Here is a 24,894-nt window from a genome sequence, read left to right as displayed (position 1 = left end):
CCTCAGCCCTGTCACCTGCTTTTCTCTCAGTCTCAGTGAATAGCATTCCCATCACTGTCCAGCCAGTCTTTGAAACCAGACCTCAGTCATCCCAGCCTCTTTCTCCTTCACCCCTCACTTTCAGCAGGGTGCCAGGCAATATTGGCTTTGCCTCCTGAATAACTTTGTATAGTGCCTTCCTCCTCCCCCACTCCTACTGCAGCAGCTAGACCTTTATCTCTCCCCAGGGCTATTGGATCGAACCTTCTAACTGGTCTCCCCGCCTCCCTACTTGCCACTCCTCCCCTCTCAGCTGTCCAGTACCATTGCCACAGTGGTAGTCCTAAAGCCCTCACATGTTTAGGAACTTAGCTCCCCATTGTCTGTATAATAAAGTACAGCCTCCCAAGAGAGACAAGACCCTTCACAATCTGGATACTCCTCCTTATCCAAAATTTTTCTCCAATGTCGTTTTTTTTTTTTTTTTTAATTGGGGTATAGTTGACACAATGTTTCATTAGTTTTGGGTGTAAAACATAGTGATTTAACAAGTCCATGTTTTATGGTATGCTCACCACAGGTGTAGCTGCCATCTGTCCCCATACAACACTCTCCCAGTGCCACTGACTAGATTGCCTATGCTGTGTCTTTTATCCCATGACTTACTCATTCTTTAACTGGAAACATGTATCTCCCACCCTGCTTCACCCTTTTTGCCCATTCCCCCACTCCCTTCCCCTCTGGCAGCCACCAGTTTGTCCTCTGTATTTATGAGTCAATTTCTTATAAACATGAGTCTGTTTCTGCTTTTTGTTTAACATACCCATATCTTTATCCATTCATCTGTCGATGGACACTTGGGCTGCTTCCATATCTCGGCTGTTATTAATGCTACAGTAAACATAGGGGTGCATAAATCTTTTTGAATTAATATTTTTGTTTTCTTTGGGTAAATACCCAGGAGTGGAATTGCTGGATCATATGGTAGTTGTACTTTTACTGTTTTGAGGAAACTCCATACATTTTTCCACTGCGGCTGCGCCAGTTTACGTTCCTACCAACAGTGTGCAAGGTCTAACCTCATCTTTCGGCTGTTCTCCTTGCACTCTACACTCCATCCGCGCGAATCCGAGGTAGTTCTCTGCATACAGCCTGACAGTTCTCATTTCTCTTCCTGCTTTAGTGCATGCTTCCCTTTGCCTTAAATGTGGACCCTTCCCTTCCTGTTGAATGAAGCCTTCTCGACTACCACCTCCCCTCCCCACCCCCCAGAGAGCTAATCAGTTTTTCCTTTGTGCTATCGAAGTATTTTTATTTTTGCTCTCGGTGTTTTTAATTTCTTTGTCTACTTTTTAGGCTTTCCCCACCAGACTAACCTCCTAAAGAACAAGGGACTCAGGTCATTTTAACATTTCTGGTACCTAGCCAGTTCTAGGCATAGGGAGACATTTAACAAAGGTGGTTTAGAAAATACATGAAAAATTGTTAATGAAGTGGAGGATTTTTAGAGGGGGAAGCAGTAAATGTAAGGAATGAGTAGTTTATCAAATATTTTTTTAAATGGCATGCAGGGTAAGGATTGGATTAACTTTGTGTGGCTTTAGATGGTAGAGGTAATGTCAGCAGAGAAGTAGACCTCTGGTTTAGCCATAAGGAAGGCAATGAGAATTGTAGAACAGCCGCGCCATCCTGTCTTCATTTGGAATCTATATTTAGACAATCTGAGTTTTAGTCCTGGCTTGGTCACTAAATTTGGTTGTTTCTGGGTCTAAATTTCTTTGTTTTTTGACAGAAAATGAAGATAATAGTAGCTTACTTGGTGGTTTTGAGGACTAGTGAAATACCATTTCGGGTGCCTCAGCTAACATCTGATGTTAAAAGTGCTTAATAAATGTTCATCAGATTTGAAATAGCCTCCTGTTCCTGGATTCTTCTAGTAAAACCTTACACATATCACATTGAATATAAATAATGTGTGTACATAAACTGGCATGAAAAAAATTCAGTTGCCTTTTTTTCTCTTAAAGATTTATTCATTGTACTGATGATTCTCCAGATCCTTGTATAGAATATGAGGTAAGGATTTATTTTTTAAATCTTGTAATTGATAATCCTAGATGAAGATGTGTTGAAAATTGCTATCTATTCTTAAGCAAAATGAATAAAATTTTTTGGTTCAGTTTCTCTGGGAACGTAGAGCCATTGAATTTTTAAGTTTATGAAAAATATATGTATAAGTAAATATATACACACATATACACAGTATATACATACTATAGAATGTATGCATTTTGTAATAAAACAAATACCTTATACCCATCATCTGGCTTAAGCTGGGTAGGCTTTTTAACCTGGTGTATGAAGAAAAATAATCATCACCATTTTACCATTTAGGCTCAGTGGACCTTTTTATTTTTTTACGTTGTTTACTCATTTTACAAATTACATGGAAGTTAGATTGAAAGGATACTGGAAAACATTTTTAGAAGTAGCAATAAGAATTCGAACATAGCAAACCCAAATTTTATTCTGTAGTTTCCTGGTTTGAAGTTATATGCTCCCCCCCGCCACATACCCCTCCCTGAAATGGGCAGTGTTCTTGGACTCGAGTAACTACTCATCAGTTGTTATGAGTGACTCTGAAACATACTTTTCTTTTAAATCTTGATTCCAGGTTTCAGCTATATCCCTGATAGGCTCTTCCTCATCATTACTCCTGGTTCTTCTTGGACTTGGATTGTCAAAACGTAGTACTTTTGAAAACTTTGACAGCTCGTAATTTGTTAAAGAGAGTGGTCATCCTGCTCCATAATTGCAAACCACTTGGATTTTTGGATTTGTAATACCAATTAGAATTAGTCCAGTGGTCTTTTAAAAAAAAAATTATTCATTTAAAAAAAATTCATTGTTTGCTTTGTCACCTTTGTATACACTTTCAAAACTTACCCACTGACTCACTATATCAAGACATTTTTAATGTGTTGAATATATATTGGTATATCTTCTGTGATTATACCATGTTTGTAGAACAGTTAATTTACTATTTACCAGGCCACCAAACTGGATCTTTTAGCACTTACAATTGGGCTTTTTACATACCAGTTGTGAAGGGTTTTTTTGACTTAATAGCATAGTATGAGCATATCCCCAATCATTAAACATTTTTATAACATTCTTTATATGTATATATTATATTCATATCATTTCACTGAACAAACATCTATTAAAAACCTGCTGTGTCTTATCATTTGGTGCTGGAAAACACAAAATGACAAAGATTATTTCTCAAGTCTTGCCCCGAGGCATAATCTCTGTTTGAGATGTCATCTTCTATCCCCAAGATTGATTTCACCATCAGTTTGCTCTTGTATTGCTTTTTTGGGAATATGCCATTATCATGTTAGTGCATAGGGTTTAAAACTCAGTTTTAAAAGCTCAGGAAAGTGATATTCTTAGAATAATTAAAATGAAAAGTTGCAAGCAGAATTCTATATGTAGTGTATTCCTTCTGTGTGTATTTAAAAAGATATATACATGTACTCTATGCTCATTTATTTGTAGATTATTTCCAGAAAGCTATGTGAGAAATTTACAGCACCATTTACCTCTGAGGGGGAGGACAGAGGGACTGGATGGGTTGGGGAGGAGTTTTTACCCTTAGGTGTTTTTTCAATCAACGACACAATGTATGTGTTACCTGTCCAAAACATTGTTTCAATAAAGATTATGCAGATTTTCCAAAAAATTAATGTTAGTTTACAACAATTGCTTATTTCTTTGTTGCTTAAATAAAAATTACTGTAGCCCTAAAATCTATATTTGCCAGTATTAGCTTTTAATAGATGACAACTGTGTACATTTTTAGTTTTTAGTTCTTCATTTAATTATTAGGTTCTTTTTAAAAAATAAAGCACATGTAAAACTTGACTAAGAGCTTACAACAGTGAAAATTGAAATCAGTGCATTTTAAAATCCTAGGCATATTTTAACAATATAAGTTTTTTTTTTTTTTTAAGAAAAGCAATTTACTATCAAAAGTTAAAAAGTGTAAGAAAATATGAGGAACTGACCACCTGGATATATCCTCAGTATTAGCATTTTGGCGTTTAACTTCCCTTTCCTGAGATAAGTGTGTGTGTGTGTGTGTGTGTGTGTTTATATATACTCTCTTCATAAAATACTTTGCATGCCATTTTTTTTTCACTTACAGTGTATTTTTCCAGTTCATTACCTTTTTTTTTAATATCAGGATTTTTAGTGGCCGTGTATCTTATATATTGACAGTTTTACTTAGTAACATTTTTTAAGCACCTGATAGGTATTACGTGCTTGTGCTTGGAACATAAAGATGAATAAGACCCAGTAGTTAGGAGGGAAGAGAGATTTGTTCAAATTATCATAGTATAACTTGGTATGTATGTGCATACTTAGAATGTTAGGTGCAAGAAACTGGGAGTATGGGAAGGGAGGACACTGAGCCCACTGGCGGTTATTCCAGGAATGGGGCTTAGTGTAATTTAAGTTCCATCTCTTAGGTCTTAAAGGGCAAAGAAGTGTATGCCAGCATAAGGGAGGCTGGAGGCCCTGGCCACGTATTACAATTAATACTTCAGAAGAGTAGGACTAGTTTTCTACAAAGAACATTGTAAAAACATACAATGAAGCATACATTTGTCAACTATAGTATTTATAAAATTATTGCAATTTAGTACTATATGAGAATTTGTACATAATAGTTAAGTATAGTAGTAGAACCCATTTATGAGTTGGGCCAGTGATAGAATTGTTTTACTTTAAAGTAGTGGCAAAATCATGGAAGGGTTATAGTGATTTTTAGTGATAAATTAATAATAATTTTATCAGAGTATTACACAATGGTACTAAGGTAGATAACTAGGATATCTTTTTATTTTTTGATATACTTAAAAGGGTGAAGAACATAAATAATTACAGGGCAACTGTACCCAATGATGATAGGATTCAACTTCATCATCCTTGGATTTGTATATTACGTCAGAACTCTCAGAGTGATAAATAAGCGACAAAGTGCATTTTGTCATAAAGAATTTTAACAGCATTTCCCCCACTGACTGGACTAGTAAATCTGTCCCCTACATCTCATGATAAGAATGGTTTATGATGCCTTTTCTTCCAAACTATTTGATAATGGCAATGATTAAAATATACTCTTGGCATAAAATTGTTTGGTAGACTAGTAAACATTCCCTTGTTACATGGTTGTGTTACATTTTTCCTCTCTCTACAGCTTGTTCTTCGAAAATGGTGTGAATTAATTCCTGGGGCCGAGTTCCGATGTTTTGTCAAGGAAAGCAAGCTTATTGGTGAGTTTTTTCATCCATTAAAAGAAGACAAGATTTTTTTTTTCTTTTTAAGTTTATTTATTTTACTTTTTTTTTTTTTTAAGTAAACTCTACACCATACATGGGGCTTGAACTCACAACCCCGAGATCAAGAGTCATGTGCTCCTCTGACTGAGCCAGCTAGGCATCCCTAAAGTTTATTTATTTTTAGTAATCTCTGCATCCAGCGTGGGCCTCAAACTCACGACCCTGAGATCACGAGTCACATGCTGCTCCGACTGAGCCAGCCAGGCGCCCCAAGGAGACAAGCTTTTGATGGAAGTGAATTTCTAGTAATTAGGAGAGGATCATAATCAGTTTTTATCTCAGATGTTACCTCTAGCCAATTGGTAGTGACTCTCTGGAATTTTCTATTGACAGTGCTCCTGGGGCCATACTCAATTTCCACAGAAAAGTATCTTGTCCATTAATCATGTCTGTCTGGATTCTGGAGAGGAAAGTGATGATCTTGGCCATTCCCAGTTTAGGCTATGTATCATGTTACCTGCTTTCTCTTTGGGACTTTCCTAAGTATTACTAGCAACACACCACTTATTTTAAGCATCATAAAAAGCCAAGTTTTGGTATCTTTATTTCTATTTTTGGAGCAGTGTTTATTATTCTAGCAAGAGGAAATATGTGGGCAAATAAGTGCATTACTTAAAAAGCCACCCATTTTCTTCCTCTCAGATTATTTTGTTCGCTTTGATGTGCTCAAGTTAAATATTGAAGATAATCTGCTCTTTTTTTGTCTTTGCATGTTTTCCATGCAGTAAAACTTACCTTCAGTAAAGAAAGGTGTGATTTGAATAGAATCACATCAGCACTATTTTTTACCATTTTTAAAAAATTTGTTATGTAAAAAATTAAAAAAAATTTTTTTATTACTATTTTTTTTTTTAGAGAGGTAAAGAGAGACAGTCTTAAGCAGGCTCCATGCCCAGCGTGGAGCCGGATGCACAGCTCAGCCTCACAACCCTGAGATCATGACCTGAGCTAAAACCAAGAGTCGGACGCTTAACCGACTGAGCCACCTAGGTGCCCCACACCAGCACTATTTAGTGAATGTGACGTTAACATCTGTTAACTTACCTAAAAGAAACTTGGGGTGTTTATCATATTTAAGATATTCCTGGAGAAACTGCAGTACAAGTAGAGCTAAAGAAGGGAGTCGTATTGGCATTGATTAAGCAATTGGGTGGAAGCCCTTCTTTCAGAACGGAAAACTTTCCTCGGCCTGGAGGAAATTGAGGGAGTTTTTACAATAATCCCTTCAGTGTATTTGGAATAAAATCAGCAAGTCACTCTGAAGAAAGGAATGTTTACCTTTCCTTGGCTTGAAACATCAGGCTTGTAAAGGCAGGGTAGCACGTGTGAACAGGAAAAATAGCCTATTTCTGTGAAATACAATATGAATTGGGAGACATGGAATATTTTAAGTTTCCCCCAAAAAAGTGGAAAAGAATACCAATTTGTAGAAAGTTTGTTGGAAAAAAATCAAAGAAGCAGCAGTTGACAATGTGTGCAGGTTTCAAATTGCTTCTTTCATTTTTTAAATTATAAACATGTTTGTGACTGAGTTCTTTCTATTGTACTAAATAAAAATAACAACTATTTCTAAAGTAAGAATACATGACAGTATGGAACTTAGGATATATCTGTCCATATGAATGGATAATTTTTTACAACTGATTAGTTTTTATCTATATAAAATGCTGGATCATGTATTATGCACTATTCATCTGATCGGTCGTCTGATCTATTTTAATGGTTCCCTCAAAAAGGTGTTTAAATTACATTTTGGTGTTTTTGTAAAGAATGTTATATAATAATGGATAGAAAATATTTTCTTCTCAGGTATTTCTCAAAGGGACTATACACAGTACTATGATCATATTTCTAAACAAAAGGATGAGATTTGCAGATGCATACAAGACTTTTTCAGGAAACACATACAGTACAAATTCTTGGATGAAGACTGTGAGTATTTTTTATTGACTCAGTGAAATGAAGTACGTAATGTTACTGAACCTATTTCATGGTGGTGCAGATTTTTTTTTTTTTTTTTTTTTTTAGAGAATTTATTTATTTATTTGGGAGGGAGAGCACCAGCGAGAGGAGGGGCAGAGGGAGAAACAGACTCCTCACTGAGCAGGGAGCCAGATATGGGGCTCAATCCCAGGACCCTGAGATTATGACCGCAGCGAAGGCAGATGCTTTAACTGACTGAGCCACTCAGGCACCCCGGTGGTGCAGATTTTAAAACTGGATTCGAAACACTGTATTTTAACTACTTTGCTCTGTTACTATTTGGTGTTACTGATGGTTGGCATGTTAATTTTACCTTATTTTAATCAGTCACTTTTTAATACCAAGGCAGGTGTTTCTCTTACCATTTTAGATATCTTATTATTCATCTCAAAGGGTCTATCTACAGAGAACAAAATGCTTGTGTTATTCAGACTAAAGTAGCTAGTTGATCTGTCTTTCTAGGTTTTTTATTTGAATGGTTAGATAGTACCAGTTACAAGATAAACATTTGCGACTTGTTTTTAAGAAAGTATATTGTATATCAAAGAGTTTTCACGCATCCTAAAATTTACTCTGATTTCTGCGTGCCAAACCTGGGTTCTATGGCAGATTTGATTTTAAAAAAGATTAATCATGCCATAACCATAGCTAGATTTTATGCTTTCCTACTACAGATTTTACTGAAATCGTTCCTCATCAAATGAGTTAAGTGATTGATGTTTTTTTCACTAGTACATATAATTTGTTTATAATCGTAAATTCTTTGAGATGTTGTGTTTGAAGTTTTAAATACAATTGTCCTTTGAACAACTCAGGTTTGAACTGCATGGTCCACTTACATGTGGATTTTTTTCCTGATACGTACAGTATGGGACTGTAAATATATTTTCCTTACGATTTTACTAATATTTTCTTTTCTCTACCTTTATTGTAAGAATACAGTATATAATACACAAAATACGTGTTTAATTGACTGTTTATGTTACTGGTAAGGATTTGGGTCAACAGTAGGCTGTTAGTAGTTAAGTTTCAGGGAAGTAAAAACTTAAACATGAGTTTTCCAACTCTGCAGGGAAGTTAGCACCCCTAACCCCTGCATTGTTTAAGGATCAACTGTATAAAGGATTATAGGTGAGGGTAGAGAAAAGGAGAACAAAATCATATAAATGAAACATCGTAGGCTACCTTATCATGTTTAAAAATTTTGAGATTTAGAAGCATGAAGTTCTCAAGGTACTTATATTCTGCTATTTGAGTAACTAATAATAAGATTCATTTTAGTTTTCAAAAGGAGGCTTAGATCATGAAAATAGTAGTTCATCATTAACTTTGAGTTTTTTCTCCTTTGCAGTTGTGTTTGATATATATAGAGACAGTAGGGTAAGTAACAACTATCTTTTTTTTTTTTTTTTAAGATTTTACTTATTTATTTGACAGAGAGAGAGGCAGCGCGAGAGGGAACACAAGCAGGGGGAGTGGGAGAGAGAGAACCAGGCTTCCCACCAAGCAGGGAGCCCGATGTGGAGCTTGATCCCAGGACGCTGGCATCGTGACCTGAGCCAAAGGCAGACACTTAACAACTGAGCCACCCAGCAGCCCCAGTAACAACTATTTGATATGCTTAAAAATCAGGGCTGGTCTTACAGAGTGCGTAGCCGTTATGTATGTGAGGGCCCACTGCTCAAAAAATACTTTCTCAAACCAGCGAAGGTGTTTGAAAGTCACAGTGGTTAAGAATCTCCCTTAACATATATTTAACAGTGGGAGACATAATATCTTCAATAGTTTTGTGGATTAGGGTTTATTAATTTAACAGATGTCTAAATGGCTACTTTATGTCCTGCTTTCCACTTTTGTCAGGGGTCTGGGCCTGCTTAAAATAGTTCAGTTTGCACACTTAAGTGTGGCCGGGAGTTTGTCTTTTGATATTTAGATAATTACCTTTAGTCAACTAAAAGATCCTTAGCATGATTGGAATCACATTTATCTTTAGACTGAAGATGAGGATTCGCTTATTCTTTAAATCTTACAAGTGATGGAAACTTGTGTAATGAAAAAGAGAACAAAAACCTGACTTCATTAATCCTACAGCAGAGGTTTCATTATCAAGACGTGCAATCTTTTAAAAAAAATTTGGGTCACTAAACATCCTGTGATTAGTGCTTATTGACTTAGCTGTTGAGAAGACAGCAGGTGTGTGTTCTGAATATGTGACCATGTGTTTTCCAAATGTTACCCACATTTTTCTCATTCCCTCTCCAAGCTCCTATCAGCCTCACTGTTGTGATGCTTGTGATACCTTTGAATCATTTTTTGGACAAAAGGATATGGCCCATATGGTCATGTCCCAAAATAACTGTTAACTGTTGACTTTCCTCTTTTTAGCCAAAAGACAACACTTACTGTTTTTACCTCTGTGTCTTCAGGGGTGAGAATGTCTGTGAAGAGTTAGAGAGAGGAGTTATAAATTGGGAAGTGGTAAGGAAGAGGGATATTACTTTGCACTTTCAATCTAGTGGAAACAAACCTTAGAGAAAGGATGGGAAGCTGGTGTGATGGAATGGATAGAAACCAGAGCTGATTGACAGGAGCCCAGGCTCTAGTCCTGGCTCTTCTTCTAACTGATAGACACTGGCCACATCAATCACTCACACAGCCAGCATTTATAGAGAGCCTGTACTGTCAGATGTCATGCTTCTAACAAAAGGCTACCAACAAGATGATCTCCTGACCTACAAGGACTTTATCTTAGAAACTTAAACATTCCAGGGAATTGGTCTGGTTGTAAGTGGGATCAGATCAGCCAGTTAGTGAGTGAGTAAACCTAGCTTGTTACCCTAATGTGCAGCTCAGAAGAACTTTATTTGTATTTAACTCAGGTTATCCATATAACCCTGTGAGGTATGTGTTATTCCCATTTTATAGATATTAAAACTGAAGCAATTATATTTTAGTGCAGTTATATTTAATGGCATTTAAAAATTTGGAATTTGCCAAGGTCTCTCAGTATTTCCCTGGACTATGTCCAGCTCTGCTTTGATTCATTATTGCTGGCAGGTCAGTGCAAATGTGTAATTTGGTGAAAGTTATATAAATGTCTTAAGTGAAGTTGGACATGTACAGAAGTAATTACTGCTATGATCTAACAGAACTGAAAGTAGTTGTATGTTTTTAAAGTGAGAAACATGCCAGTATGAACATGCTGACAGTTGCTGAGAAGAGATTTAAACCATGATGTAAAATGGCACTCGTATCACTGTTTGTTAGGCACTTTGTTGAATATATGGTTTTATGACTGTTGTAGAAAACTCACTCTCTATGGTGGTCTGTCATATGCAATGGAACTGAAGTATGTTTGAGTTTGGCAGTATTTTGATGTGTCTACTTTCTTATTGCAGCTGGGCGAGTTGACTCAGTGTTGATAGATTCTCACTGTCATATATGTCATAGATGGCCCACGCAGTCAGGAGGTCTGGGATGAGGCCTTGGTCTGTGTATTCTCTGGAGCTCCTTAAGTGATGATAACACATAACTAGAATTTAGAATAACTACTTTAGAGACTTGAAAAATTATTGCAGTCTCCTTATGTATTCTTTTAGTGATGGCTAGTGTTCTGTTACTAATTTCATTGCTGTAAGGACTAAAAATGTCTGATCTTGAGTCTTTGATATTGTTGAGATTGGCTTTGCAACTTGGTCACTTTTTGTGACTGTTTTATGTGTGTTTGAAAAATTACAACTAATGTGTGAAGTGTTCTGTCGATGTTTGTTAGATTAAGCTTGGTAATAATAATTGTGAAAATCTTTTTATCTCTTATGAGTGAAATGATGTCTGAGGAGACCTTCAAAATAATATAGGTGGGGGGAATGGATGGAATATAGATGTAAAAGATTGGCTATGGGGTTCAACAAGATAATTGTTGAAACTGAGCGATAGGTATTTGGGGTTCTTTATATTTTGTCCACTTTGTATATGTTTAAAGTTTTCCATATACAGTTTTTTTTAACTTTAACAACCATGAAGAAAAAGGTCTGTATCTTCCCTAATTTTTGGTCTACTTAATTTATCAGTTACTGAACAGGATATGTTAAAATGTGAAATCTCCTGCTTTCGAATTCTGTCAGTTTTTGTGTTACATACTTTCAGGTTATGGTCTTAGACAAGAGCATATGATCATAACGGTTTTGTTTTCCCAGTTAATTCTCATCATTAGGCAGTGACCGTCTCTGTCTCTAAGACTGCTTTTGTGGTGTTTGCATTAAAGTATGCTTTGTTTGGTATTAATAGTGTCACTACAGTTTTCTTTTGGTCTTAGAATTTACCTTTTTCATTCCTTTTATATTTAGCTGTTAGGTTTTAGGTGTGTGCATGTATCTTGTAAGTGGCATAACACATGAGTGTAGTTTGCATATATTGTATTTGATATCATTTTACAACATCTTATCTTGAGTTTTCAATTTGCTTTTCTATGTTTTTGTTTCCTCCTTTCATTTATATTACTGGTTTTTCTTTATTCTTTCCATGCTACCCTTCCCCCCCCAAAATTCTGAAGTTTTATTTTTTTCTTGTTATTTTGGTAGTTATCATTAAATATTTTTTTTAAAGATTTTTATTAATTTATTTGACAGACAGGAGAGAGGGAACACAAGCAGGGGGAGTGGGAGAGGAAGAAGCAGGCTCCTAAGGGAGGAGCCTGATGTGGGGCTCGATCCCAGAACGCTGGGATCACGGCCTGAGCTGAAGGCAGACGCTTAATGACTGCACCACCGAGGCGCCCCCTAAATATTTTTTTTTAATCATTAAATCATAAGGTGGCTATTTAATAAGTTCAAAAGTTGATCTCACTTCCTGTTGCCCTGATACAAGGACCTTGGAACAAATTCCCAGTGCCTGTTTACATCTTATGTGTGATTTCTGATTTTTAGTTCTACTTTATATTTAATATCCCTAAATTAGTCATGACTGTTGCTTTTCACTTTCTTTGCTTACCAGTGCTTCTTACCACTGCTTTTTGGATCCAGTTTCTCTTCAGTAGTATATCCTTTAGTAGAAATTCCCTCAGCCATTGGCTGGAAAAGTTGTTTAGCTTTCAGGCTTAGCTGAGTATAGAAGTTTTGGTTGACGAGTTCTATTGTTTCAGCATACTGAAGACACTGCTCCATTTTTGTTGGCGGGTTTTTTTTTTTTCTCCCTTTCTTTAGTCTTTTTTGAATACCTCCTAAGTCTAAGAATTCATTTCCTTTGTCAGTTGTAAAGAACTCTCAGCTATCTTTTCAAATGTTACCTCTTTCTTTCTGTCTTCTGTCTCCTTTGGAAATCTGTTTAGAGGAATGTTAGCGCATCTCATTTTATCTTCATGTGTCTCAACTTCTTGTTTTTCACCTCCTTTCTTTCCTGTACTCTGTTGTGTAATTTTCTCAGATACAACTTCTGGTTAACTAGTTCTCTTTCAGCAGTGTCCGATTGGATACATTTAGCTTTTCACTAAATTTAAGTTATATTAGCTATATTTTTTCATATCTGTAGGGTCCATTTGGTAACTTCAGTTCTCTGTATTCTTTTTTTCATAGTATCTTATGTCTTAGGGTTTTGATTTCTTTTATTTTCATTTTTTAAAAAGATTTATTTATTTATTTTAGAGTGTGTGAGCATGCTTGTGAGTGGGGGGAGGGGCAGGAGGCGAGGGACAGAGAGAACCCCAGGGACACTCCCTGCTGAGTGCAGAGTCAGATGCTGGTCATCCCAGGACCCTGAGATCACGACATGAGCTGAAATCAAGAGCCAGACACCCAACTGACTGAGCCACCCAGGCATCCCTATATTTTCAGTCTGAATTTTTTGGGTCAGTTTTTGAGACATAATTTACACAGAGTAAAATTAATCCTTTTTAGGGTACAGTTCTATGAGTTTTGACAAATACATCCAGTTGTATAACCACTACTACAGTGAACATGTGGAACTCCATCACTCCCCCAAATTTCCTCATGACCCTCCCTGCACTCTAGTGCCTGGCAAACAGTGCTCTGTAAAACCTACTGAGCTTTAAACTTTTTAGTTGAGAATATATTCACATTGCTCAAAAATTAAATCGATGTGAAAATGTAGAAAGTCTTGCTCTTACCTCTGTAAGAGGTACTCCTACAAGTACACTTTTATTAGTTTTTTATATATCCTTCCAGTATTTCTTGATGCAAAAACAAGCAATATATTTATCTTTTTCCATCTTTCATACACAAGAGTTAGCATATGATATATACTCTGCATCTTGCTTTATACACATTTGTTTAAAACATTGTATTTTTGGAGAGCTTTCTAGTTTCTTACAATGGTGTAGTATTTCATTTTGTGGATATACTATATAGGTTGTTTAACCATTTTCCTGTTGATGAACACATAACTTATTTCTAGTCTTTTACAAACTGTGCTGTGAACAGTTCTGTATACATGGGGTGTGTGTGTGTGTGTGCGCGTGCGCGCGCGTGTGTCCTGGCCCGAGCTCTTTGAAGGAATAGATATTGTGTTATTGGTCATTATGCTTCAATGCCTGGTGATGTTTGGTGCATAGAGATTTTTTGGGGCAGGTAGTGGGGTGGTTAGTTGGTTGATATCAGGAAGGTCAGTGTGACCACTCTTACCTGATGGATTGCCTAAAAACAGAATTTCTCAGGATGTCTTGTGCCTGAGATGTCACATAAAAAACATGTTAGAGCTATAAAATCCTCATCTTGATAGTTTCATGCCTGATTGCAGCTGGTTTTTTTTTCCTTTGTAAACTAGAGGATGCCTTCTGAAATACAGAACAAACTCTGCCGGTTATCAGTCCCAGCAGTGGTGATCTGTTTTTGTTTTGCTTATTTTTTATAGTATCGCATATTTTTAGTTTATAGAGCTCAATATTCCTCTACTAACAAGTATGATAGGGTTCCCCCCCCCCTTTTAGTAAAGAGGTGGTTTTATTGGTTATGAAAACTCAACTAGAAAGGGTTTGGAGGTTAGAAAATACCCATTGTGTTAAAGTAACATACAATATGTTAAAGACATCTTAGTAGTCACCCCAAAACAAAGCTAATGTCACACAAAGAAGTTGATTAATGGCTGACATTATTTCACACAAACACTGTACAAGTGGTTGTGGAATCTATGTGAGAAAACAGCTCAGGTGGCAAGAGTTACCGGCTTTCTCCTGGTGGGTGGGGAGAGTATATAATAGGAAACTTAAAAAGTATGTGGTCCAAACTTCCTGTAATGGTTTTTGGCTACTTACTAGATGTTTCTCATGTTTGAAGCTAGTCCTAATAAGACATTTCATCTTTCTTAAAATTGTCTTTTAACCCAGATGAGAAACAGTGCTAGAGATTAATAATGCCGGCTCAGCAATCTAGTTCCTTAGGTGGATATAATTTTATACACGTACATCTGATCAAGACATGATTACATATTTACCAAAAAAATTAATTATCAACCGCAAAATGGTGCAATTTTATGAATGTTTCAGCGAGAAAAGTCAAGAGGAGCAAAGATAAAAGTTTCAAGGAAACATTTACTAAATGTCACATGTATCTCTGGGATCAAATGTGGCTTAAATTTCTTGGCAGGATTTCACAGATTCCCCGGGTCTGTTATTATCAGTGCTCTGCTGCTTTATATACTAAGATGCACCTGATTCTAATCAAACTCAGTATAACCAGGTCAGAAGTATTCTTTCCCTGAGTCTAGACCCTATCAGATTGCCCACCAGTACTAAGAACAGAAGATAGAAATTTCTTTTAAAGATTGACATTTTTCATTTCCCCTTCATGTGACAGAAGCTCTGTCATATAGACAAAGCAAATATTACATTAAGATTAAAGAAAACTGAGAATTTTTCTACGCTTTTCTTTTTCTTTTTTTAAAATGCCCCCTTTGCAGCAGCCTCTCAAGGGTGAGGAAGGTGCTCTCAGATCTGCTGGCTCTCCACTGCCTCCACCTGGCTTCCTCAGGCGAGATAATTGCAGACACCCTTGAAAGCATTCCAGTCATGCTATTTTGGTGGAATCATTCTGTGAGATTGTCCTTTCTCCTGCTTGGATTTTTGACTTAGAATCCTGTGTGATTTTAGGCAGGAGTTGGCATATCTGCCTTTGTCGGGGCTTTTCTTTCCTAGGTCCCTTCTCTGCATTCACTGGCAGACCTCCCTCTGGATCTGGCACTCCTTTCTTTACACAAGTGATCCTTTCTCAGCTGGGACCTGGAGGAACTGTCTTTTGAAATAAATGACAGAATTTTTAAGATTATTGTTTGGGTAAAATAATATGAAGATGATCTTTTGGATAAGATAGATGACAGACTTGTGTTTGTTTTTATTCCGAGCTTACTAATGGTTCTGTCTGTGCTCTAGGGGAAGGTGTGGCTGATTGATTTTAATCCGTTTGGTGAAGTAACTGATTCACTGCTGTTTACTTGGGAAGAACTGATATCTGGAAGAAATTTAAAAGGTGATTTTAGTGAAGGAGATGCTCTGGAACAGGTAAGAAGATCAAAAAGAATTACAGGAGACCTCATAATCCATTAAACAATTGCTCGCTTGTTCTTTAGGCATTAACACAGATTTACTAATAGATACTCGCTCATGGAGGTGACCAAAAAGGGTTTGTGCATTGTGGTTCACCTGGAAGAATCTTGACCCTGGCTCAGGTCATATGTTGACTCTGATCCTAACCCCAGGCTCCTGACCCCTGAGAGAGGAAAACCATACAGGTGCCCAGCCTGGGGTCTCGTCATAGTCATGACCCCATCAAGGGGGCTCTACTGCAGTGTTTCCCTCACCAGCTTTCTCTTCTACCCACGGTAGCCTTCCACACCTCTGTGTAACCCTTTAGACCTCCTTGCCCATCATCCCTGTCCTCCTCTCAGCAGATGATGCCACATCCTTCTTCATAGGAAGAGAATCTGCTGGTGCGAGTCGTGTAATTGTCCTTGAACCTATGAGCGTCCCTCTGTTCCTCCTCCTCAGTCTAACAGTTCCACCTGCTCAGCATGCTGTTCCTTACCATCTCTCTTGATCCTGTGCTGCCCCTCACTCCTTCCTGTTTCCTCTTCTCTTCTTTTCCACCTGCCCTGTGTTCAGATATTTTCTGTCCGAAGAGACAAACCTCCTTCAGCCTTATGTCTTCAGCCAGCAACTCTGTCTCCTCACCTTCACAGCCAGACTTTATTTGAACAACACCTTTGTGTTGCCTTTTTCTGCTTGTAAAAGTATACATGCCCACTTTTAAAGAGCATTCTGAATTACCTGCAGTCCTACCACATTGAGAACCACGGTTTATATTTTCTGTACCGTATTTGGTATACATTTTGGTATGTATAACATGCCTATATACATACACAGAAACTTTTTAAAATAAATGAGATTGTACTACATATGTGTTATCTTTATGTTTTTTTAATATCTTTTAAAAAATAGTTTTATTTTTACATAGTCATTTAAAAAAACAGAATTAGAGGCAAGACTTGAAGTCCTACCACCTGGAAATTGCCATTCTTACCCCTTCAGTTACTATTATCCAGGCGTGGTTCTATAATCTATACACATGGATTTTCACACTCGTGGGATCATACTAGCTTCACGCACGCCATTACGTGACCTGCGGTTTTGTAACTGCTCAGTAGCTGTACACCCTCCCAGCCGGCTTCCTCGTACGGCCGCCTCTCCTGCCTGCTGCCTCTCCCCTGTGCGCCCATCCACCCACTGCGGTTAGCCTCCGGTCCTGCCACTCCACGGAAACTGCTCTTGGCAAGGGCTCTGCCAGCTCTTGGCGAGTGCCAGTGGATGATGCTTGGCCGCATTTGAATGTGTTACCCTCTTCCGTGTTTTCACCGCACATCTTCCCTTGGTTTCCGTGATACCTGCTCTCCTGGGTTTCTTCCTGTTTTTCTGGCTGCTGCCTTGCTTTCAGTGTGAGCATCTTTTCTTTTGTCTTATCTCTGAAATACTTCTTTTCGTCATTACTCTGTCTGGGCCCTCTTTGGCCCTATTTGTCTAGATCTGGCTCAGGTGTATATTTTTCCGTGTCATGGCACTTGCCCTGTTGTGTTGTACTTGCGTATGTCCTGCCCCAGACTGTAAGTTTCTGAGCACAGGGGGAGTATCTCTCATGTTCTCCACAGATCTATGTGGCTTAGCACAATTCAGGCACAGTTGATTTTTGTTAAACTAATGACTGAAAGAATTTTCTTCATGCTTCCATCTTAGAGTTGGGGGCCATTAAATCTGAATGTCAAGGACAGAGAATGTAAATTATTCAGCACAGGGTTAATTTTAAATATGAGGGACACAGTGAATAGAAACAGTTTGTACAAAATTCACTCTGTGATCCAAATCCTTTATTTCTTTTCAATTTAAAGAACATTATATTGGAGGTCAGGGGATGACAGGGAAACAGGAGCAGGCTCCTGCCTTTTCTACAGAGTCATGTCCTGCCTGTCTCCCTGTCCTTACTCCTCTCTGTGGAGACTTGGCTTTTCCTCTGGTTCTCACAGCTACAAAGCCTTACCTTGGGATATTTGCCCTGGTTGTGTCCACTGCCTTCCAAGCCGTGCCCAGTCCCTGTCTGAGTTCCCAGACCTCATGGGGCTGCTTTCATCATAGTTTTCAGAACACATGTTCCCTCCTCGGCAAGGTATTACCTGACCACCCCTGTGAAGTTGCCTGTGTTTTTCTTCTCTTCCTATGGCACCCTTTTGTTGTGTTTTTGTAACACCTGTTACTGTCCGAAATGATCTTGCTTTGTATTTATTTGCTTACTTATTGGCTGTCTGCCAGTCTGGTTTACCAGTTGATCTCCTATACCTACAACAAGGTCAGCGCAAAGTGGGTATTTCCTAAGTATTTGTCAGATGATGGGTCTGTCATAAGATATGGCCTGCTTTCTAGGGCCCTACGGTCTTGTTCCACTCAAGTTCTTGGCCTGTCTCCATCTGCTGGACACCATCCATCCCTCATCTAGATACCTGCCACCCATGAAGTCCAAACCCAAGGCCTTCTGTCTCTGAAATCCTTTTTGGGCCAAGGCAACATGTAAATATTAAATGCAAGGCTCTAAGCAAGTACATTGAAGAATGCGAAGACTTGTTAAATATGATACTCAAATTTGCAGTTTTCCATAGGTGCTGAGAGAGATAAACAAATATGTAAGTTAAGTGACTAAGAGAAGCACAAAAGTGTTAGGAATTCATAGCACTTCCTTGCTCTCACTTGCCTTGCCTTAACTTTATTCTCTAGGGTAGTACTTTCCACCTGTGCACCTGGAGAAAATGATAATATTGATAAAGCACTCTCACCTGCATGAGATTGCTCAAGGCCAGAGAGGACTAGCCATAGGCCTCGGGCCCATTCAAGGACTAAGGAACCCATAACCCATCGCAGTGCATAGTGGCTGGTAGCATTTAGGGATTGACCATAGTTCTCCATGCGGACACTGTTTTCACGTACTGTGAATTTATTTTCCAGTGAACATGTGAGAATATTCTTAGAATCTTGATGTTTCTTTTACTTCAGAATCTTATTTTCTTCCTTAACTAGTACAGATGGGAACAGGAAATCGAAATTGTTATACTAGTATCTTTTTCACTTTGAAGAATAGACTTAAAAAGATAACTTCTTACAGACTTTCCCTTTTTTTCTTTGTAAAGGATTCTCCAGCTTTCCGTTGCACAAACAGTGAAGTGACAGTTCAACCCAGTCCCTATCTGAGTTACCGACTTCCCAAGGACTTCGTAGACCTGTCTACTGGGGAGGATGCTCACAAACTCATAGATTTTCTTAAACTGGTAAAGTATATGTGTACTTAGTACACATATGTGTATACCTTTGTTTTCAAATTGACTTTGTAATATTTCACTGTACTCATATACTGTCTAGATTTTATTTGGTTAGGTCATTTTATAATGAAATATTAAGTAATATAAGTAAGCTGAGGGATTAATTTATTGCTTAGAATGATAGAAAATGTGTTTTATGATGGTTATGCTTTTTGAATAATTTTCACAATACTTGTGCTTTTGAAGAAAGTCTGTATATTGTTATAGAGTTAAGAGAAGATCCAGCTCTCTGCTGTATTATTTAGGGGGAATGTGTGTATTTGTACTTTTGTGTGTGTGTTTCTTTGTGGGAATATTTGCACAAATGGAAGAAAGAGAAGTATTCAAATACCTGAGGATAACATGCCCAGGAGCCAAAGTGATAAACTTGTCTGATGAATTAGTTAAGGCATGTTTTTCCATGATGATTTTCAACCATATCTGTTGCCAAGGCCTCTAGAAAATTATACTTGCTGACAGAAAAAGAGATCTTGGCTGAACAAATATCCCAACAGAATGTGCTATTTTAATGTATCTTGGTTTCCTTTGACAGAAAAGAAATCAGCAAGAGGACGACTGATTAGAGTGCCAGAGTTAAGTCCGAGGTAAAGAGGAAACCACCTTGGCATCAGGAGGCTTCTCTGAGCTCACAACTTCTTGTTATCCCACTTGCGTTGGGGTGGGAGGCAGAGTGAAGTCAATAGCTTTTTATATCCATGTATATTAAGCTGGAAAAAAATGGAGGGACTTTGCTACTTGTAAAAATAAATAATAAATAGATCTTAAATATAGGAAACCATATTGTTCTGATGATAAAATACCTTCTCTGAAATACCTCACTCTTTTGGCTCAGTCTGTTGAGATTTATATATGTTTTCTTGTGCTCTTTATGTTTCTTGTGCTACCTATCGGGTAGATGGGCAAATTAATATTTGTTATACAGAAGTGGGTTCTTTTTTAATTATTACTTTTTCATGGAAAAAATAGAACCTTATATTACTACAGAAAATATTTTTCCTACTTTGAGAGGATTTTCATGTAATTTTTCTATTGGTTTATCTTTGGTTTGCATATAGCTAAAATAATACAGACTTCTCAAGCTATCACATAACCATGAAAATGTGAGTATATTACAACTAGCTTAATATTTAATATGTATTAGTAAACCTGTCACAAATTTAGTTAGAATTTGGCCTTTTTAAAAAATACTGGAATTTTGGGAGGTAGATTCACTTTTCTTAGGCCACCATTTGAGTAATTACTCTTCAGTACCCTAATTGGTGAGGACCATATCAGTAATATATAGTTTACTCAGTACTTATTGTATGCCAAGACACTCTGCTGTGTGCTCTTTGTGTATTGTTTTACATCCTGGAACAATTTGAAGGAAATTGACATTACAGTTTCCAAGGACATCTATCAAATGTGGTATCAAAGAATATTTACTGGAGGTATGTTTTTCAACTTAGCAGTGCACATTTGAATACTCCCATAGGAAAATAGAAAAATGGAGTAGAATTTCCCCTTTCTGTGTAGTTATGGCAGATTCTACATAATGATGAAAGATATTCTTTTTTGGTTATCTCAAACTCCATAGCTTTTTTGTGACTATAATTACTTGGATATTAGTATTTTAAAACAAAATACAAAGATCAAGTTGTGATCTTTGACCTCAGTATTATCATGCCATTTCTGAGGCCAGTTGTTTGAAGTTGAGGTGCTTCAAAATATTTTTGTTTTTTAAACTGCTCTTGAGCCACTTGACTGTTAACTCATAATAGAGGGATTTATTATCATGAGTTGACTTAACCTTAGCTTTGGAAGCTGGCTTCATCAAGGTGGTACTTCACCAGTCCAAAAAAAAATTAATGTATTTAATACCAACTGAAAAAAAATGGACTATAAATAATAAAATGACTCAAGCAAAATTTGGCAAATATTTTATAAAAAGTATAATTCTTGGTATAAAACTCATTAAATTTTTGCATTAGTTTTCCTGAGGCATTATTGAGTTCAACTTTCACTTTTAAAAATGTGATTTTTATACATTATTTCCCTAGTATATTTAATTTTTGTTGATTAATCTCAATGTTAATAGTAAATGTAGGACAATATGCAGGAAATATTCTCCTACACTCGTATATCATTTATGCCTGCCCAAAGTTTAGTTTTGAATTATCCTTTTATTTTATGGGCATTATCTGTTTTGTTTTGTTTTGTTTTTTGAGGTACTTCAGGTTTGTGCTTGAATTTAAAAAGGGAATTTGTAGCTTGGTCCTGACTTTCTGAAGAGAAGACATTGCAACTGTCTGTTTAGTCAGGTTGGGACAAACATGTTTACTTTGTCCTGCAGAACAGTAGCATGTAGCGTGGGCCTTCAATACAGCAGATTTTGTCAGAAAGTTCTGTTTTTAAGCCTCATTTTGATGTGTATTTTCTGAGTTCATAAATTTTTCCCATCTACTCAGACATTTCTCTTTAGGGTAATTGAGGATTGTATCTGCCGTTAAAAAACAAACAGATGTTACATGGCTGAATTTTTTGGCTTTTTTTCCTTACCTGTAAATTAGAATAATAATTGAAAATTCATGCATTTGTTAAATGAGGGCCCGTTTAACACTTTTCATATAGTGTGTCAATATATACATCCTAAACCCCCAACACATGGTAGCTCTCATTATCATTCTGCTTTGCAGACCTCTGTGTATTAAAGGCAAGTTCTTTTTTTAACAGAATCAAAATTTTGAGTGTCAAAGGACTTCAGAGATCATTTGGCCCCTTTTCTTTTCCTTTTTTCCTCCTTTCCTCCTCCCTGTGCTTTTTACCCCTTTCTTCCTTTTTTAACACATCAGAAAACTGCTGCCCAGAGGAGTTAAGATTTGCCCAAAATTTCAGCGGAATCAGGACCACGGAAGAACTTCTATTCTAATGCTGTTCTCTAAGGGCTTTATCCTAATATTTTTTATAGATAAGTTTCAACCTGGACAAATTAGTATTTTAATAATAGAATTAAAAAAAATTTTTTTTCTTGAGTATAGTTATTTGACTAGTTGACATAAAACATCACATTAGTTTCAGGTGTACAACATAGTGATTCCCTAAGTTTATACATGATGCTATGTTTATAAGTGCAGCTAGGAATTTTTTTTTAAATAAAGGTAAGTACAAATTCACATTTGTGCGGAAGAATTAGATGAAAAGAGATATTAAATACAGAAATTAAATGAGGAAATAACTGTCTTTGAAAGATTAATTCATGTTTTTATTAACCAGGCTCATCTTGAGAGGTGACAACCATTTTTAGACATTTTAAAGACAAAATTCCTATTTAATTCATTGTTATTGTCGTTTACATGTGTTGGCTTGCAGAAAACAGGTTTAGTAAGTTATCCAAGAAAATACGTAATGATAAGCTCACCACTCACACACAGCACCGGTGTGTCATGTATACACATTGAGTGGCTCGAGGAAAAGGAAACGTAAGACCTAATTTAAAAAGTAATTAGTCAATGAGTCCGGCATGAATTACCTGAAGAGAGAATGCGTTCAAATGCGTTTTTTTTCAATCAGAAATCAAACCAAAACACCGGTGGGTCATAAGAACAGACTGGTAGAGGTGGGGCAGCACTGCTGCCGCAGCGGCCTGGTCCGGAGCGGCCGAGGCCGAGCCTTGGGGGCCGGGCCGGTGTTGCGTGCTGTGTGCGCGCGCATCCGAGCGGCCCTGCCTCACGCACGGCGCGAGGGGGCACCGCACGGGAAACAAGCAGCCGCGGAGGTGGGCACCGTGGGCACCGACACCGGCTCTGGTGAGAAGGAATTTCTGAGGTGGCGATAGGGAAGCGAGACCTGAGGCTGGGGGGAAGCCAGCCACGGGAAGAGGGGCAGGGACGCCCCCACGGGAGTGTGCGCGTGAGCACACGGCAGCCCCGAGGCGGGAGAGGCGGCTGGGGTGAGGGCCGGGGCGCTACCCGGGCTGACGCGTTGGGATTTCCTTCTCGGGGGCGGTGGGAAGCCAGTGTTGGGGGGTTGAAGCAAGGGAGAAAAATGGTCTGGGTTAGGTTTTTGAAGTAGTTTTCTGGTTCGCGTGTGGAAAGCAGATCAGTTGGGAGAAGGATGCCTCATGGTGATCATGTGGGTGGCCTTGGGGGGAGCCAAGGGGGCCGGGCCGCAGGGGCGCCGCAGAGGGGGAGCACGGGCGGGATGCAGGGCGGGAAGGCGAAGCGGGAAGCTGACCCAAGCCGAGGTCTCTGGCTTGAGCCGTCAGGCACAAGGTGATGTCGGTTGCCCAATGGGAAAGATGGACGGAGGAGGGAAATGGAGATACTGGTCTTGGACACGAAGAACTGAAGATTCCAGTGACTCACCCAAAGATGTGCAGTCACAGTTGAATTCAACCATCAGAAGTTGTGTGGAGTGAGTAGTAGGAGTGGGTCGGGAAGGCATGCATGGCTCACCGGCAGGAAATCCAGGCAGTGGCTCTCTGTTCCGCCGTGTGGGATACAGCAGAGAAGTTGAACAAGAAATAAGAAAACAATTGTTCTTGTGTAGTATGAGTAGTAATCTTTCAGGTTGTTAAAAGACTTAATCTGGGGGGCTCCTAGGGGAGTCAGTCGGTTAAGCATCCCACTCTTGGTTTTGGCTGGGGTCATGATCTCAGGGTCTGAGAGAGAGGACCTAGTTGGGCTCCAGGGCAGTCTGCTCAAGGTTCTTTCCCTCTCCCTCTGCTTTCCCCCCCCATGCTGTCTCTCTCTCAAATAAAATCTGAAAAGACTTAATGTGGGCATTTAATGTGAATTTAGAATTGTTCTTTTTTTTCTTGTGGACTTTTATGTATAAGGTACAAATCTGTCTTCACACAATAGAAATTAACAATATATGGCAGTATAATTATTTTGAGATTCTCTTATTGATCATTATTAATTTTGTTAAAAGTCTCAGTGTGAACCAAATATGACTTAAATTGTATTTCCTGCATCACTGATTTTCTTGACTATTTGAGGCTTGGGTTTAATGTGTACAGTTCTTAGGTGGATCATCTCACCGTGGATTTATAGGCTTTTAGTCAGGTAAAGACTTAAAGAGAATTTCTCCTGCAAATTACAAGTGCCCTGCGAGGCCCCCACCCCGGAAAAAAAAATCTGTAAAATGTCAGCACTAATTTTGGAACAAGGCAAGCAGCTGAGGAGTCGACTACCCATTCATAGTTGTATATAAAAGCAATCATTGGGAAATTGAGTATAAATAACCTTATAACCTTCAAAATAAGCTATAGCAGTTCTTAATAATTTGAGGAGAAATGAATTTCTCTGAGAATCTGGTGAAAGCTATGGGCTCTCCTGAGAGGGTCATAGATCCCAGATTAAGAAAGAATCCCTGGTCAGAAACCATGTAGAATCAGATTGGAAGCCAGGGATTCTGTAGTTGTAAGAATGGAGCCATTTCATAATGTATAGTGTACCTCACTTTTAACTTAATAGTTTCTAACGTTGATAGTTTCTAACAATGGTATTTTTGTAATTCATTTATAGTGCATCGGTTTCAGATTGTCAGCTCTCATAAACTGTGTGTTAGAATTCAACCAGAGAAGCAGAACCAGTGTGAGATACATACGTACATGCATATAGACATATATAAAATCTCCTTACAACATGTTTTTATATGTAGACATCATATACACACATGCATG

General features: G+C 37.9%; 1 protein-coding gene across 1 annotated transcript in view; it reads left to right on the top strand.

Annotated features, from left to right (window-relative positions):
* The window catches only part of CDC123 (cell division cycle 123), a 59,399-nt gene extending 39,357 nt beyond the window's left edge, over nt 1-20,042 (top strand). The window contains exons 7-13 of the mRNA XM_008705440.2: nt 2,007-2,055; nt 5,246-5,321; nt 7,197-7,319; nt 8,722-8,750; nt 15,748-15,876; nt 19,041-19,178; nt 19,762-20,042. Of these exons, the coding sequence (XP_008703662.1) occupies nt 2,007-2,055; nt 5,246-5,321; nt 7,197-7,319; nt 8,722-8,750; nt 15,748-15,876; nt 19,041-19,178; nt 19,762-19,788 (571 nt within the window). The 3' untranslated portion in view covers nt 19,789-20,042. The remainder of the gene's footprint in view (nt 1-2,006; nt 2,056-5,245; nt 5,322-7,196; nt 7,320-8,721; nt 8,751-15,747; nt 15,877-19,040; nt 19,179-19,761) is intronic.
* Nucleotides 20,043-24,894: the final 4,852 nt, after the last annotated feature.

The sequence above is a fragment of the Ursus maritimus genome, unplaced genomic scaffold (assembly GCF_017311325.1).
Source record: "Ursus maritimus isolate PB19 unplaced genomic scaffold, ASM1731132v1 scaffold_31, whole genome shotgun sequence".
Lineage (NCBI taxonomy): Eukaryota > Metazoa > Chordata > Mammalia > Carnivora > Ursidae > Ursus > Ursus maritimus.
The sequence above is the reverse complement of the archived record's forward strand: the minus strand, read 5'-3'. Positions and strand labels throughout refer to the sequence as shown.